At 38.5% G+C, this 17,036-nt stretch overlaps 1 protein-coding gene across 1 annotated transcript in view; it reads left to right on the top strand.

Moving 5' to 3' along the window:
- LOC134968623 (mucin-19-like) overlaps nucleotides 1-17,036 on the top strand; it is a 517,580-nt gene that overhangs the window by 237,526 nt on the left and 263,018 nt on the right. The window contains exons 31-36 of the mRNA XM_063944156.1: nucleotides 1,760-2,035; nucleotides 3,921-4,175; nucleotides 4,357-4,623; nucleotides 10,225-10,500; nucleotides 11,951-12,205; nucleotides 12,360-12,626. Of these exons, the coding sequence (XP_063800226.1) occupies nucleotides 1,760-2,035; nucleotides 3,921-4,175; nucleotides 4,357-4,623; nucleotides 10,225-10,500; nucleotides 11,951-12,205; nucleotides 12,360-12,626 (1,596 nt within the window). The remainder of the gene's footprint in view (nucleotides 1-1,759; nucleotides 2,036-3,920; nucleotides 4,176-4,356; nucleotides 4,624-10,224; nucleotides 10,501-11,950; nucleotides 12,206-12,359; nucleotides 12,627-17,036) is intronic.

The raw sequence follows: 17,036 nt of genomic DNA, 5'->3' as shown, positions 1-17,036 counted from the left end.
AGAGTAGTGCACTGTAGTAATGGTATTGCACTAGAGATGTAATGTTACATGTGTATATAAGATGTATTATATCCTGGTAATTAGCTGTCAGAGTAGTGCACTGTAGTAATGGTGTTGCACTAGTGATATAATGTTACATGTGTATATAAGATGTGTGATATCCCTGGTAATTAGCTGTCAGAGTAGTGTACTGTAGTAATGGTGTTGCACTAGTGATATAATGTTACATGTGTATATAAGATGTGTGATATCCCTGGTAATTAGCTGTCAGAGTAGTGTACTGTAGTAATGGTGCCGCACTAGTGATGTAATGTTACATGTGTATATAAGATGTATGATATCCTGGTAATTAGCTGTCAGAGTAGTGTACTGTAGTAATGGTGCCGCACTAGTGATGTAATGTTACATGTGTATATAAGATGTATGATATCCCTGGTAATTAGCTGTCAGAGTAGTGCACTGTAGTAATGGTGCTGCACTAGTGATGTAATGTTACATGTGTATATAAGATGTATTATATCCTGGTAATTAGCTGTCAGAGTAGTGTACTGTAGTAATGGTGTTGCACTAGTGATGTAATGTTACATGTGTATATAAGATGTATGATATCCTGGTAATTAGCTGTCAGAGTAGTGTACTGTAGTAATGGTGCCGCACTAGTGCTGTAATGTTACATGTGTATATAAGATGTGTGATATCCCTGGTAATTAGCTGTCAGAGTAGTGTACTGTAGTAATGGTGCTGCACTAGTGATGTAATGTTACATGTGTATATAAGATGTATGATATCCCTGGTAATTAGCTGTCAGAGTAGTGTACTGTAGTAATGGTGCCGCACTAGTGATGTAATGTTACATGTGTATATAAGATGTATGATATCCTGGTAATTAGCTGTCAGAGTAGTGCACTGTAGTAATGGTGCCGCACTAGTGATGTAATGTTACATGTGTATATAAGATGTATGATATCCTGGTAATTAGCTGTCAGAGTAGTGTACTGTAGTAATGGTGCTGCACTAGTGATGTAATGTTACATGTGTATATAAGATGTGTGATATCCCTGGTAATTAGCTGTCAGAGTAGTGTACTGTAGTAATGGTGCCGCACTAGTGATGTAATGTTACTTGTGAATTTAGGGGGTCATTCCGAGTTGATCGCTCGCTACCATTTTTCGCAGCGCAGCAAACAGGTTACTACTGCGCATGTGTATACACCGCAATGCGCAGGCGCGTCGTACAGGTACAAAGCAGATCCTTGCTGGGCGACGGATTTAACGAAGAATCCATTCGCACAGCCGATCGCAAGAAGATTGACAGGAAGAAGGCGTTTGTGGGTGTCAACTGACCATTTTCTGGGAGTGTTTGGAAAAACGGAGGCATGTCCAATCGTTTGCAGGGCGGGTGTCTGACGTCAATTCCGGGACCGGACAGGCTGAAGTGATCGCAAGGGCTGAGTAAGTCCAGAGCTACTCAGAAACTGCAAAAAACTTTTTCGTCCCGCTCCGCTGCACATGCGTTCGCACACTTGCAAAGCGAAAATACACTCCCCCGTGGGCTGCGACTATACGTTTGCACGGCTGCTAAAAGTAGCTAGCGAGCGATCAACTCGGAATGACCCCTTAATGACAAAAATCCTTTCACAGCCGGCTGAAAATGTATTCTGCCACAATGTATTTTATAGCATAATGTTTCCTAATAATAATAGTTCTATTGTCCTAGTTTGTGCTTTGTTGCTGAACCTGCCAACCTTTTATCATTATAGATCCAATGTCGGTGAATTTGCTGAATACCAGCAATGTGACTTCCTCTACTGTGTCCCTGATGTGGAGTAGACCCGCTGAGTATAAGTCTACATACACCTACAGAATCCAGACAAACGTCATATCACCAGCTGCAATGATATATAATACAATAGTGACAAATGAATCAGCTACAATAGTGAATCTAACAGCAGGAGTAACGTATACATTCATGGTATATACAAGAGCTGGTGATAATGTCACTGAGTCTGTACCTGTGTCACTAACTACCTGCACAGGTGAGTACAGCAGACAGGAACATGTATACATATCAGTGAGACCTGTATATAATATAATGATATAGACCTACTTGGTAAAATAGTGCTATATTTATATATACAGTCGTAGACAAATTTGTTGGTCCCTTCCATGAAATAGAAGAACCCATATTTTTCACTGAAATAACTAGAAAGTGACAGAAGGATTCGGCATCCTGCACGACTTATGTAGACTTAGCATTTGATTTTTGACTCAATAGAATATTCTAACTAATAAAAAAATGAAAGTGGTATGGACAAAAGTGATGGGACCCGTGACCTAATATATTGTTACACAACCATTAGAGACAATCTCCATTGTGTTTAAAACGTAATATATTCGACAATAAACCCACCACACCCACCAGGCAATACTCAGAACAATTAAAAATGTAAATGAACAAATCACCATATACAGTATATGGTCTAGTATTACATCTCTCAGGTCACAGGGCACACCGCTGATACTTCCACCACTTTAAATGGTAAGTCACCTTCTCCCATCTTGGTGACTGCGGATACGCTGAAAATCAGCTTCAGGAGCAGATAGAGATGCTACCACCTCATCACCAGGCCACGCCCTAACCTGTTTCATCTAGGACTTCATCAGAGGGCTCTGAATCTGTATAGAAAGTGCTATGAAGCAGCAGCTGTGGCTTTTTTCCATGCCAAGTTCTGTTGTGCTTCATATACAGACTCAGTCACACACAACTGACAACTGATGCTGGGACAGTATGACAGTATGAGGCGCAGTGTAATGGCCGTGAGGGAAGCAGTGGTCTACCTGCTCTGGCCTGGCGAGATATTGGAATAAAATAGAGAACATTACACACGTGATGTCATTAGAACCCTCTCCCTCACTGCAAAATGCTGCCAATCACGGGTCTATCAGGCGGAGGCGAAGACAAAATTACATAATTTTATTGGAATTGCAGCATATTGGTGGGGCCTAGCAACGTGGTGTCTGCTTTCTTGGCCAGTGTGAATAGAAAAAGTCTATCGGGGGGGGTTTCTGGGTACTCAGAAACCCCCCCTTCCTGCGCCACTAAGGTGCATACACATATGTGTCCAGGTCTGCCTTGGTCACATTTACATGTACATGCCCACACTGTAACCAGGTTACACTTTCCTGTCCCCATCCCGTTCTGCCTTCCTAAGCATACTGTAGGTGACTGTAAGTGTAAGATGCTATAAAATCCTATCAGTAGAGAAATATATATATTCTAAGCAAACAAAAATCATACATCCAGTTCTTTATTTACTGTGATCTGAATGCTGAAGGGGAAATTACATGCTCTAGAACTAAGTTACTTATATACAGGTTGAGTATCCCTTATCCAAAATGCTTGGGACCAGCAGTATTTTGGATATCGGATATTTCCGTATTTTAGAATAATTGCATACCATAATGAGATATCATGGTGATGGGACGCTAGTTTAAGCACAGAATGCATTTATGTTTCATATACACCTTATACACACAGTCTGAAAGTAATTTTAGCCAATATTTTTAATAACTTTGTGCATTAAACAAAGTGTGTGTACATTCACACAATTCATTTATGTTTCATATACACCTTATATACACAGCCTGAAGGTCATTTAATACAATATTTTTAATAACTTTGTGTATTAAACAAAGTTTGTGTACATTGAGCCACAGAAAACAAAGGTTTCACTATCTCACTCTCACTCAAAAAAGTCCGTATTTCGGAATATTCCGTATTTCGGAATATTTGGATATGGGATACTCAACCTGTATATGTAAAATGCTGGTATCTGAGAGGTGTTACATATATACATACTAAACACAATGCTGCGGAATGTCTGTGACAATATCTAATATGTGTGTTACATTTCCCTTCAGTTCCCGGACTGGCTGCCAACATCACACTCAGCAATTACATGTCGGTTAATGTTCTCGGAATCTCATGGATAAAACCATCAGTAAACGTGGACTATTATCAAGTCACTCTGACAGGAGACATAAATGTCACAGCACAGACTAATGCTACACAATGGAATATGACAGGGCTATCACCAGGCAGGGTATATACAGTCACTGTACAGACACTTAGTGGTAACTGCAGCCAGACATCCGCTGGAGTGACAGAGGCCACGTGTGAGTATGATCGGGGTCACGTGACTTATCATGTGATCATACATAGACTCTGCACTTCTTATCCTGTTACTCTCCCTCTAACATGTGTATTCTCATTTACTGTTTATTGTCTCAGTTTTGCATTACTTGTACACAGACTGTATATGTCATCTATTAATTGTATTTCTATGTAATTACACAGATCCAACCCCACCAGGGAACGTAACCTTTACCACAGTTGGAGTAAACTTCATCACACTGTCTTGGGGAGAGCCGGCCAATATGACAGGTGTAATAAAGACATATAATATAACTTATGGGAATTCTTCATACACTTGGACTGCAGCAAGTAACACATCAAATATCACCCTTCAGAGCCTGATATCTGGGACTAATTACACCGTTACTGTGGTAACAGTCGGAGCCCGGGGGTATCAGAGTTTACCTGTTAGTGTATCTGTGTATACTAGTAAGTATTGCTCATATATTATAGCTGCAATAGGTCAGTTTCATGTTACATGTTTATATAAGATGTACGATATCCCTGGTAATTAGCTGTCAGAGTAGTGTACTGTAGTAATGGTGCTGCACTAGTGATGTAATGTTACATGTGTATATAAGATGTATGATATCCTGGTAATTAGCTGTCAGAGTAGTGTACTGTAGTAATGGTGCCGCACTAGTGATGTAATGTTACATGTGTATATAAGATGTATGATATCCTGGTTATTAGCTGTCAGAGTAGTGTACTGTAGTAATGGTGCCGCACTAGTGATGTAATGTTACATGTGTATATAAGATGTATGATATCCTGGTTATTAGCTGTCAGAGTAGTGTACTGTAGTAATGGTGCCGCACTAGTGATGTAATGTTACATGTGTATATAAGATGTATGATATCCTGGTAATTAGCTGTCAGAGTAGTGTACTGTAGTAATGGTGTTGCACTAGTGATGTAATGTTACATGTGTACATAAGATGTGTGATATCCTGGTAATTAGCTAACAAAGTTGTGTACTGTAGTAATGGTGCTACACTAGTGATGTAATGTTACATGTGTATATAAGATGTATGATATCCCTGGTAATTAGCTGTCAGAGTAGTGTACTGTAGTAATGGTGTTGCACTAGTGATGTAATGTTACATGTGTATATAAGATGTATGATATCCTGGTAATTAGCTGTCAGAGTAGTGTACTGTAGTAATGGTGCCACACTAGTGATGTATTGTTACATGTGTATATAAGATGTATGATATCCTGGTAATTAGATGTTAGAGTAGTGTACTGTAGTAATGGTGTTGCACTAGTGATGTAATGTTACATGTGTATATAAGATGTATGATATTCTGGTAATTAGCTGTCAGAGTAGTGTACTGTAGTAATGGTGTTGCACTAGTGATGTAATGTTACATGTGTATATAAGATGTGTGATATCCTGGTAATTAGCTAACATAGTTGTGTACTGTAGTAATGGTGCTACACTAGTGATGTAATGTTACATGTGTATATAAGATGTATGATATCCCTGGTAATTAGCTGTCAGAGTAGTGTACTGTAGTAATGGTGTTGCACTAGTGATGTAATGTTACATGTGTATATAAGATGTATGATATCCTGGTAATTAGCTGTCAGAGTAGTGTACTGTAGTAATGGTGCCGCACTAGTGATGTAATGTTACATGTGTATATAAGATGTATGATATCCTGGTAATTAGCTGTTAGAGTAGTGTACTGTAGTAATGGTGTTGCACTAGTGATGTAATGTTACATGTTTATATAAGATGTATGATATCCTGGTAATTAGCTGTCAGAGTAGTGTACTGTAGTAATGGTGTTGCACTAGTGATGTAATGTTACATGTGTATATAAGATGTATGATATCCTGGTAATTATCTGTCAGAGTAGTGTACTGTAGTAATGGTGCCGCACTAGTGATGTAATCTTACGTGTGTATATAAGATGTATGATATCCCTGGTAATTAGCTGTCAGAGTAGTGTACTGTAGTAATGGTGTTGCACTAGTGATGTAATGTTACATGTGTATATAAGATGTGTGATATCCTGGTAATTAGCTAACATAGTTGTGTACTGTAGTAATGGTGCTACACTAGTGATGTAATGTTACATGTGTATATAAGATGTATGATATCCCTGGTAATTAGCTGTCAGAGTAGTGTACTGTAGTAATGGTGTTGCACTAGTGATGTAATGTTACATGTGTATATAAGATGTACGGTATCCCTGGTATTTAGCTGTCAGAGTAGTGTACTGTAGTAATGGTGCCGCACTAGTGATGTAATGTTACATGTGTATATAAGATGTATGATATCCTGGTAATTAGCTGTCAGAGTAGTGTACTGTAGTAATGGTGTTGCACTAGTGATGTAATGTTACATGTTTATATAAGATGTATGATATCCTGGTAATTAGCTGTCAGAGTAGTGTACTGTAGTAATGGTGTTGCACTAGTGATGTAATGTTACATGTGTATATAAGATGTATGATATCCTGGTAATTAGCTGTCAGAGTAGTGCACTGTAGTAATGGTGTTGCACTAGTGCTGTAATGTTACATGTGTATATAAGATGTGTCATATCCCTGGTAATTAGCTGTCAGAGTAGTGTACTGTAGTAATGGTGTTGCACTAGTGCTGTAATGTTACATGTGTATATAAGATGTGTGATATCCCTGGTAATTAGCTGTCAGAGTAGTGTACTGTAGTAATTTTGCTGCACTAGTGATGTAATGTTACATGTGTATATAAGATGTACGATATCCCTGGTAATTAGCTGTCAGAGTAGTGTACTGTAGTAATGGTGCCGCACTAGTGATGTAATGTTACATGTGTATATAAGATGTATGATATCCTGGTAATTAGCTGTCAGAGTAGTGTACTGTAGTAATGGTGCCACACTAGTGATGTAATGTTACATGTGTATATACGATGTATGATATCACTGGTAATTTGCTGTCAGAGCAGTGTACTGTAGTAATGGTGCCGCACTAGTGATGTAATGTTACATGTGTATATAAGATGTATGATATCCTGGTAATTAGCTGTCAGAGTAGTGTACTGTAGTAATGGTGCCGCACTAGTGATGTAATGTTACATGTGTATATAAGATGTATTATATCCTGGTAATTAGCTGTTAGAGTAGTGTACTGTAGTAATGGTGCTGCACTAGTGATGTAATGTTACATGTGTATATAAGATGTGTGATATCCCTGGTAATTAGCTGTCAGAGCAGTGTACTGTAGTAATGGTGCTGCACTAGTGATGTAATGTTACATGTGTATATAAGATGTATGATATCCCTGGTAATTAGCTGTCAGAGTAGTGTACTGTAGTAATGGTGCTGCACTAGTGATGTAATGTTACATGTGTATATAAGATGTATGATATCCTGGTAATTAGCTGTCAGAGTAGTGTACTGTAGTAATGGTGCCGCACTAGTGATGTAATGTTACATGTGTATATAAGATGTATGATATCCTGGTAATTAGCTGTCAGAGTAGTGTACTATAGTAATGGTGCTGCACTAGTGATGTAATGTTACATGTGTATATAAGATGTGTGATATCCCTGGTAATTAGCTGTCAAAGTAGTGTACTATAGTAATGGTGCTGCACTAGTGAGGTAATGTTACATGTGTATATAAGATGTATGATATCCTGGTAATTAGCTGTCAGAGTAGTGTACTGTAGTAATGGTGCCGCACTAGTGATGTAATGTTACATGTGTATATAAGATGTATGATATCCTGGTAATTAGCTGTCAGAGTAGTGTACTGTAGTAATGGTGTTGCACTAGTGATGTAATGTTACATGTTTATATAAGATGTATGATATCCTGGTAATTAGCTGTCAGAGTAGTGTACTGTAGTAATGGTGTTGCAGTAGTGATGTAATGTTACATGTGTATATAAGATGTATGATATCCTGGTAATTAGCTGTCAGAGTAGTGCACTGTAGTAATGGTGTTGCACTAGTGCTGTAATGTTACATGTGTATATAAGATGTGTGATATCCCTGGTAATTAGCTGTCAGAGTAGTGTACTGTAGTAATGGTGTTGCACTAGTGATGTAATGTTACATGTGTATATAAGATGTATGATATCCTGGTAATTAGCTGTCAGAGTAGTGTACTGTAGTAATGGTGTTGCACTAGTGATGTAATGTTACATGTGTATATAAGATGTATGATATCCTGGTAATTAGCTGTCAGAGTAGTGTACTGTAGTAATGGTGCTGCACTAGTGATGTAATGTTACATGTGTATATAAGATGTGTGATATCCCTGGTAATTAGCTGTCAGAGTAGTGTACTGTAGTAATGGTGCCGCACTAGTGATGTAATGTTACATGTGTATATAAGATGTATGATATCCTGGTAATTAGCTGTCAGACTAGTGTACTGTAGTAATGGTGCCGCACTAGTGCTGTAATGTTACATGTGTATATAAGATGTGTGATATCCCTGGTAATTAGCTGTCAGAGCAGTGTGCTGTAGTAATGGTGCCGCACTAGTGATGTAAAGTTACATGTGTATATAAGATGTATTATATCCTGGTAATTAGCTGTCAGAGTAGTGTACTGTAGTAATGGTGTTGCACTAGTGATGTAATGTTACATGTGTATATAAGATGTATGATATCCCTGGTAATTAGCTGTCAGAGTAGTGTACTGTAGTAATGGTGCTGCACTAGTGATGTAATGTTACATGTGTATATAAGATGTATGATATCCCTGGTAATTAGCTGTCAGTGTAGTGTACTGTAGTAATGGTGCCGCACTAGTGATGTAATGTTACATGTGTATATAAGATGTATGATATCCTGGTAATTAGCTGTCAGAGTAGTGTACTGTAGTAATGGTGTTGCACTAGTGATGTAATGTTACATGTGTATATAAGATGTATTATATCCTGGTAATTAGCTGTCAGAGTAGTGCACTGTAGTAATGGTGCCGCACTAGTGATGTAATGTTACATGTGTATATAAGATGTATGATATCCCTGGTAATTAGCTGTCAGAGTAGTGTACTGTAGTAATGGTGCCACACTAGTGATGTAATGTTACATGTGTATATAAGATGTATGATATCCTGGTAATTAGCTGGCAGAGTAGTGTACTGTAGTAATGGTGCCGCACTAGTGATTAATGTTACATGTGTATATAAGATGTATGATATCCCTGGTAATTAGCTGTCAGAGTAGTGTACTGTAGTAATGGTGCTGCACTAGTGATGTAATGTTACATGTGTATATAAGATGTATGATATCCCTGGTAATTAGCTGTCAGAGTAGTGTACTGTAGTAATGGTGCCGCACTAGTGATGTAAAGTTACATGTGTATATAAGATGTATTATATCCTGGTAATTAGCTGTCAGAGTAGTGCACTGTAGTAATGGTGCCGCACTAGTGATGTAATGTTACATGTGAATTTAGGGGGTCATTCCGAGTTGATCGCTCGCTACAGTTTTTCACAGCGCAGCAAACAGGTTACTACTGCGCATGTGTATGCACCGCAATTCGCAGGCGCGTCGTACAGGTACAAAGCAGATCCTTGCTGGGCGACGGATTTAACAAAGAATCCATTCGCACAGCCGATCGCAAGAAGATTGACAGGAAGAAGGCGTTTGTGGGTGTCAACTGACCGTTTTCTGGGAGTGTTTGGAAAAACGGAGGCATGTCCAATCGTTTGCAGGGCGGGTGTCTGACGTCAATTCCGGGACCGGACAGGTTGAAGTGATCGCAAGGGCTGAGTAAGTCCAGAGCTACTCAGAAACTGCAAAAAACTTTTTCGTCCCGCTCCGCTGCACATGCGTTCGCACACTTGCAAAGCGAAAATACACTCCCCCGTGGGCTGCGACTATACGTTTGCACGGCTGCTAAAAGTAGCTAGCGAGCGATCAACTCGGAATGACCCCTTAATGACAAAAATCCTTTCACAGCCGGCTGAAAATGTATTCTGCCACAATGTATTTTATAGCATAATGTTTCCTAATAATAATAGTTCTATTGTCCTAGTTTGTGCTTTGTTGCTGAACCTGCCAACCTTTTATCATTATAGATCCAATGTCGGTGAATTTGCTGAATACCAGCAATGTGACTTCCTCTACTGTGTCCCTGATGTGGAGTAGACCCGCTGAGTATAAGTCTACATACACCTACAGAATCCAGACAAACGTCATATCACCAGCTGCAATGATATATAATACAATAGTGACAAATGAATCAGCTACAATAGTGAATCTAACAGCAGGAGTAACGTATACATTCATGGTATATACAAGAGCTGGTGATAATGTCACTGAGTCTGTACCTGTGTCACTAACTACCTGCACAGGTGAGTACAGCAGACAGGAACATGTATACATATCAGTGAGACCTGTATATAATATAATGATATAGACCTACTTGGTAAAATAGTGCTATATTTATATATACAGTCGTAGACAAATTTGTTGGTCCCTTCCATGAAATAGAAGAACCCATATTTTTCACTGAAATAACTAGAAAGTGACAGAAGGATTCGGCATCCTGCACGACTTATGTAGACTTAGCATTTGATTTTTGACTCAATAGAATATTCTAACTAATAAAAAAATGAAAGTGGTATGGACAAAAGTGATGGGACCTGTGACCTAATATATTGTTACACAACCATTAGAGACAATCTCCATTGTGTTTAAAACGTAATATATTCGACAATAAATCCACTACACCCACCAGGCAATACACGTAACAATTAAAAATGTAAATGAACAAATCACCATATACAGTATATGGTCTAGTATTACATCTCTCAGGTCACAGGGCACACCGCTGATACTTCCACCACTTTAAATGGTAAGTCACCTTCTCCCATCTTGGTGACGGCAGATACGCTGAAAATCAGCTTCAGGAGCAGATAGAGATGCTACCACCTCATCACCAGGCCACGCCCTAACCTGTTTCATCTAGGACTTCATCAGAGGGCTCTGAATCTGTATAGAAAGTGCTATGAAGCAGCAGCTGTGGCTTTTTTCCATGCCAAGTTCTGTTGTGCTTCATATACAGACTCAGTCACACACAACTGACAACTGATGCTGGGACAGTATGACAGTATGAGGCGCAGTGTAATGGCCGTGAGGGAAGCAGTGGTCTACCTGCTCTGGCCTGGCGAGATATTGGAATAAAATAGAGAACATTACACACGTGATGTCATTAGAACCCTCTCCCTCACTGCAAAATGCTGCCAATCACGGGTCTATCAGGCGGAGGTGGAGACAAAATTACTTCATTTTATTGGAATTACGGCATATTGGTGGGGTCTAACAACGTGGTGTCTGCTCTCTGTGCCAGTGTGAATAGAAAAAGTCTATCGGGGGGGTTTCCGGGGACTCAGAAACCCCCCCTTCCTGCGCCACTAAGGTGCATACACATATGTGTCCAGGTCTGCCTTGGTCACATTTACATGTACATGCCCACACTGTAACCAGGTTACACTTTCCTGTCCCCATCCCGTTCTGCCTTCCTAAGCATACTGTAGGTGACTGTAAGTGTAAGATGCTATAAAATCTTATCAGTAGAGAAATATATATATTCTAAGCAAACAAAAATCATACATCCAGTTCTTTATTTACTGTGATCTGAATGCTGAAGGGGAAATTACATGCTCTAGAACTAAGTTACTTATATACTGTATAAAATGCTGGTATCTGAGAGGTGTTACATATATACATACAAAGTAACAAAACACAATGCTGCGGAATGTCTGTGACAATATCTAATATGTGTGTTACATTTCCCTTCAGTTCCCGGACTGGCTGCCAACATCACACTCAGCAATTACATGTCGGTTAATGTTCTCGGAATCTCATGGATAAAACCATCAGTAAACGTGGACTATTATCAAGTCACTCTGACAGGAGACATAAATGTCACAGCACAGACTAATGCTACACAATGGAATATGACAGGGCTATCACCAGGCAGGGTATATACAGTCACTGTACAGACACTTAGTGGTAACTGCAGCCAGACATCCGCTGGAGTGACAGAGGCCACGTGTGAGTATGATCGGGGTCACGTGACTTATCATGTGATCATACATAGACTCTGCACTTCTTGTCCTGTTACTCTCCCTCTAACATGTGTATTCTCATTACTTGTACATAGACTGTATATGTCATCTATTAATTGTATTTCTATGTTATTACACAGATCCAACCCCACCAGGGAACGTAACCTTTATCACAGTTGGAGTAAACTTCATCACACTGTCTTGGGGAGAGCCGGCCAATATGACAGGTGTAATAAAGACATATAATATAACTTATGGGAATTCTTCATACACTTGGACTGCAGCAAGTAACACATCAAATATCACCCTTCAGAGCCTGATATCTGGGACTAATTACACCGTTACTGTGGTAACAGTCGGAGCCCGGGGGTATCAGAGTTTACCTGTTAGTGTATCTGTGTATACTAGTAAGTATTGCTCATATATTATAGCTGCAATAGGTCAGTTTCATGTTACATGTTTATATAAGATGTACGATATCCCTGGTAATTAGCTGTCAGAGTAGTGTACTGTAGTAATGGTGCTGCACTAGTGATGTAATGTTACATGTTTATATAAGATGTACGATATCCCTGGTAATTATCTGTCAGAGTAGTGTACTGTAGTAATGGTGCCGCACTAGTGATGTAATGTTACATGTGTATATAAGATGTATGATATCCTGGTAATTAGCTGTCAGAGTAGTGTACTGTAGTAATGGTGTTGCACTAGTGATGTAATGTTACATGTGTATATAAGATGTATGATATCCCTGGTAATTATCTGTCAGAGTAGTGTACTGTAGTAATGGTGCCGCACTAGTGATGTAATGTTACATGTGTATATAAGATGTATGATATCCTGGTAATTAGCTGTCAGAGTAGTGTACTGTAGTAATGGTGTTGCACTAGTGATGTAATGTTACATGTGTATATAAGATGTATGATATCCCTGGTAATTATCTGTCAGAGTAGTGTACTGTAGTAATGGTGCCGCACTAGTGATGTAATGTTACATGTGTATATAAGATGTATGATATCCTGGTAATTAGCTGTCAGAGTAGTGTACTGTAGTAATGGTGTTGCACTAGTGATGTAATGTCACATGTGTATATAAGATGTATGATATCCTGGTAATTAGCTGTCAGAGTAGTGTACTGTAGTAATGGTGCTGCACTAGTGATGTAATGTTACATGTGTATATAAGATGTATGATATCCCTGGTAATTAGCTGTCAGAGTAGTGTACTGTAGTAATGGTGCCGCACTAGTGATGTAATGTTACATGTGTATATAAGATTTTTGATATTCTGGTAATTAGCTGTCAGAGTAGTGTACTGTAGTAATGGTGCCGCACTAGTGATGTAATGTTACATGTGTATATAAGATGTGTGATATCCTGGTAATTAGCTGTCAGAGTAGTGTACTGTAGTAATGGTGGCGCACTAGTGATGTAATGTTACATGTGTATATAAGATGTATTATATCCTGGTAATTAGCTGTCAGAGTAGTGTACTGTAGTAATGGTGCCGCACTAGTGATGTAATGTTACATGTGTATATAAGATGTATTATATACCTGGTAATTAGCTGTCAGAGTAGTGTACTGTAGTAATGGTGCCGCACTAGTGATATAATGTTACATGTGTATATAAGATGTATGCTATCCCTGGTAATTAGCTGTCAGAGTAGTGTACTGTAGTAATGGTGCCGCACTAGTGATGTAATGTTACATGTGTAGATAAGATGTATGATATCCCTGGTAATTAGCTGTCAGAGTAGTGTACTGTAGTAATGGTGCCGCACTAGTGATGTAATGTTACATGTGTATATAAGATTTTTGATATTCTGGTAATTAGCTGTCAGAGTAGTGTACTGTAGTAATGGTGCCGCACTAGTGATATAATGTTACATGTGTATATATAAGATGTATGCTATCCCTGGTAATTAGCTGTCAGAGTAGTGTACTGTAGTAATGGTGCCGCACTAGTGATATAATGTTACATGTGTATATAAGATGTATGATATCCTGGTAATTAGCTGTCAGAGTAGTGTACTGTAGTAATGGTGCCGCACTAGTGATGTAATGTTACATGTGTATATAAGATGTATGATATCCCTGGTAATTAGCTGTCAGAGTAGTGTACTGTAGTAATGGTGCCGCACTAGTGATGTAATGTTACATGTGTATATAAGATGTATGATATCCTGGTAATTAGCTGTCAGAGTAGTGTACTGTAGTAATGGTGCCGCACTAGTGATGTAATGTTACATGTGTATATAAGATGTATGATATTCTGGTAATTAGCTGTCAGAGTAGTGTACTGTAGTAATGGTGTTGCACTAGTGATGTAATGTTACATGTGTATATAAGATGTATGATATCCTGGTAATTAGCTGTCAGAGTAGTGTACTGTAGTAATGGTGTTGCACTAGTGATGTAATGTTACATGTGTATATAAGATGTATGATATCCTGGTAATTAGCTGTCAGAGTAGTGTACTGTAGTAATGGTGTTGCACTAGTGCTGTAATGTTTCATGTGTATATAAGATGTATGATATCCCTGGTACTTAGCTGTCAGAGTAGTGTACTGTAGTAATGGTGCCGCACTAGTGATGTAATGTTACATGTGTATATAAGATGTATGATATCCCTGGTAATTAGCTGTCAGAGTAGTGTACTGTAGTAATGGTACCGCACTAGTGATGTAATGTTACATGTGTATATAAGATGTATGATATCCCTGGTAATTAGCTGTCAGAGTAGTGTACTGTAGTAATGGTGCCGCACTAGTGATGTAATGTTACCTGTGTATATAAGATGTATGATATCCTGGTAATTAGCTGTCAGAGTAGTGTACTGTAGTAATGGTGCCGCACTAGTGATGTAATGTTACATGTGTATATAAGATGTATGATATCCCTGGTAATTAGCTGTCAGAGTAGTGTACTGTAGTAATGGTGCCGCACTAGTGATGTAATGTTACATGTGTATATAAGATGTATGATATCCTGGTACTTACCTGTCAGAGTAGTGTACTGTAGTAATGGTGCTGCACTAGTGATGTAATGTTACATGTGTAGATAAGATGTATGATATCCTGGTAATTAGCTGTCAGAGTAGTGTACTGTAGTAATGGTGTTGCACTAGTGATGTAATGTTACATGTGTATATAAGATGTATGATATCCTGGTAATTAGCTGTCAGAGTAGTGCACTGTAGTAATGGTGCTACACTAGTGATGTAATGTTATATGTGTATATAAGATGTATGATATCCCTGGTAATTAGCTGTCAGAGTAGTGTACTGTAGTAATGGTGCCGCACTAGTGATGTAATGTTACATGTGTATATAAGATGTATGATATCCTGGTAATTAGCTGTCATAGTTTTGTCCTATAGTAATGGTGCTGCACTAGTGATGTAATGTTACATGTGTATATAAGATGTATGATATCCTGGTAGTTAGCTGTCAGAGTAGTGTACTGTAGTAATGGTGTTGCACTAGTGATGTAATGTTACTTGTGTATATAAGATGTATAATATCCTGGTAATTAGCTGTCATAGTTGTGTACTGTAGTAATGGTGCTACACTAGTGATGTAATGTTACATGTGTATATAAGATGTATGATATCCTGGTAATTAGCTGTCAGAGTAGTGTACTGTAGTAATGGTGCCGCACTAGTGATGTAATGTTACATGTGTATATAAGATGTATGATATCCTGGTAATTAGCTGTCCGAGCAGTGTACTGTAGTAATGGTGCTGCACTAGTGATGTAATATTACATGTGTATATAAGATGTATGATATCCTGGTAATTAGCTGTCAGAGTAGTGTACTGTAGTAATGGTGCCGCACTAGTGCTGTAATGTTACATGTGTATATAAGATGTATGATATCCGTGGTAATTAGCTGTCAGAGTAGTGTACTGTAGTAATGGTGCTACACTAGTGATGTAATGTTACATGTGTATATAAGATGTATGATATCCTGGTAATTAGCTGTCAGAGTAGTGTACTGTAGTAATGGTGCTGCACTAGTGATGTAATGTTACATGTGTATATAAGATGTATGATATCCCTGGTAATTAGCTGTCAGAGTAGTGTACTGTAGTAATAATGCTGCACTAGTGATGTAATGTTACATATGTATATAAGATGTATGATATCCTGGTAATTAGCTGTCAGATTAGTGTACTGTAGTAATGGTGCTACACTAGTGCTGTAATGTTACATGTGTATATAAGATGTGTGATATCCTGGTAATTAGCTGTCAGAGTAGTGTACTGTAGTAATGGTGCTACACTAGTGCTGTAATGTTACATGTGTATATAAGATGTGTGATATCCTGGTAATTAGCTGTCAGAGTAGTGTACTGTAGTAATGGTGCTACACTACTGATATAATGTTACATGTGTTTTTAAGATGTATGATATCCTGGTAATTAGCTGTCAGAGTAGTGTACTGTAGTAATGGTGCTGCACTAGTGATGTAATGTTACATGTGTATATAAGATGTATGATATCCTGGTAATTAGCTGTCAGAGTAGTGTACTGTAGTAATGGTGCCGCACTAGTGATGTAATGTTACATGTGTATATAAGATGTATGATATCCTGGTAATTAGCTGTCAGAGTAGTGTACTGTAGTAATGGTGCTGCACTAGTGATGTAATGTTACATGTGTATATAAGATGTATGATATCCCTGGTAATTAGCTGTCAGAGTAGTGTACTGTAGTAATGGTGTTGCACTAGTGATGTAATGTCACATGTGTATATAAGATGTATGATATCCCTGGTAATTAGCTGTCAGAGTAGTGCACTGTAGTAATGGTGTG

The sequence above is a fragment of the Pseudophryne corroboree genome, chromosome 11 (genome assembly GCF_028390025.1).
Source record: "Pseudophryne corroboree isolate aPseCor3 chromosome 11, aPseCor3.hap2, whole genome shotgun sequence".
NCBI lineage: Eukaryota > Metazoa > Chordata > Amphibia > Anura > Myobatrachidae > Pseudophryne > Pseudophryne corroboree.
This window is presented reverse-complemented; position numbering and strand designations above follow the sequence as displayed.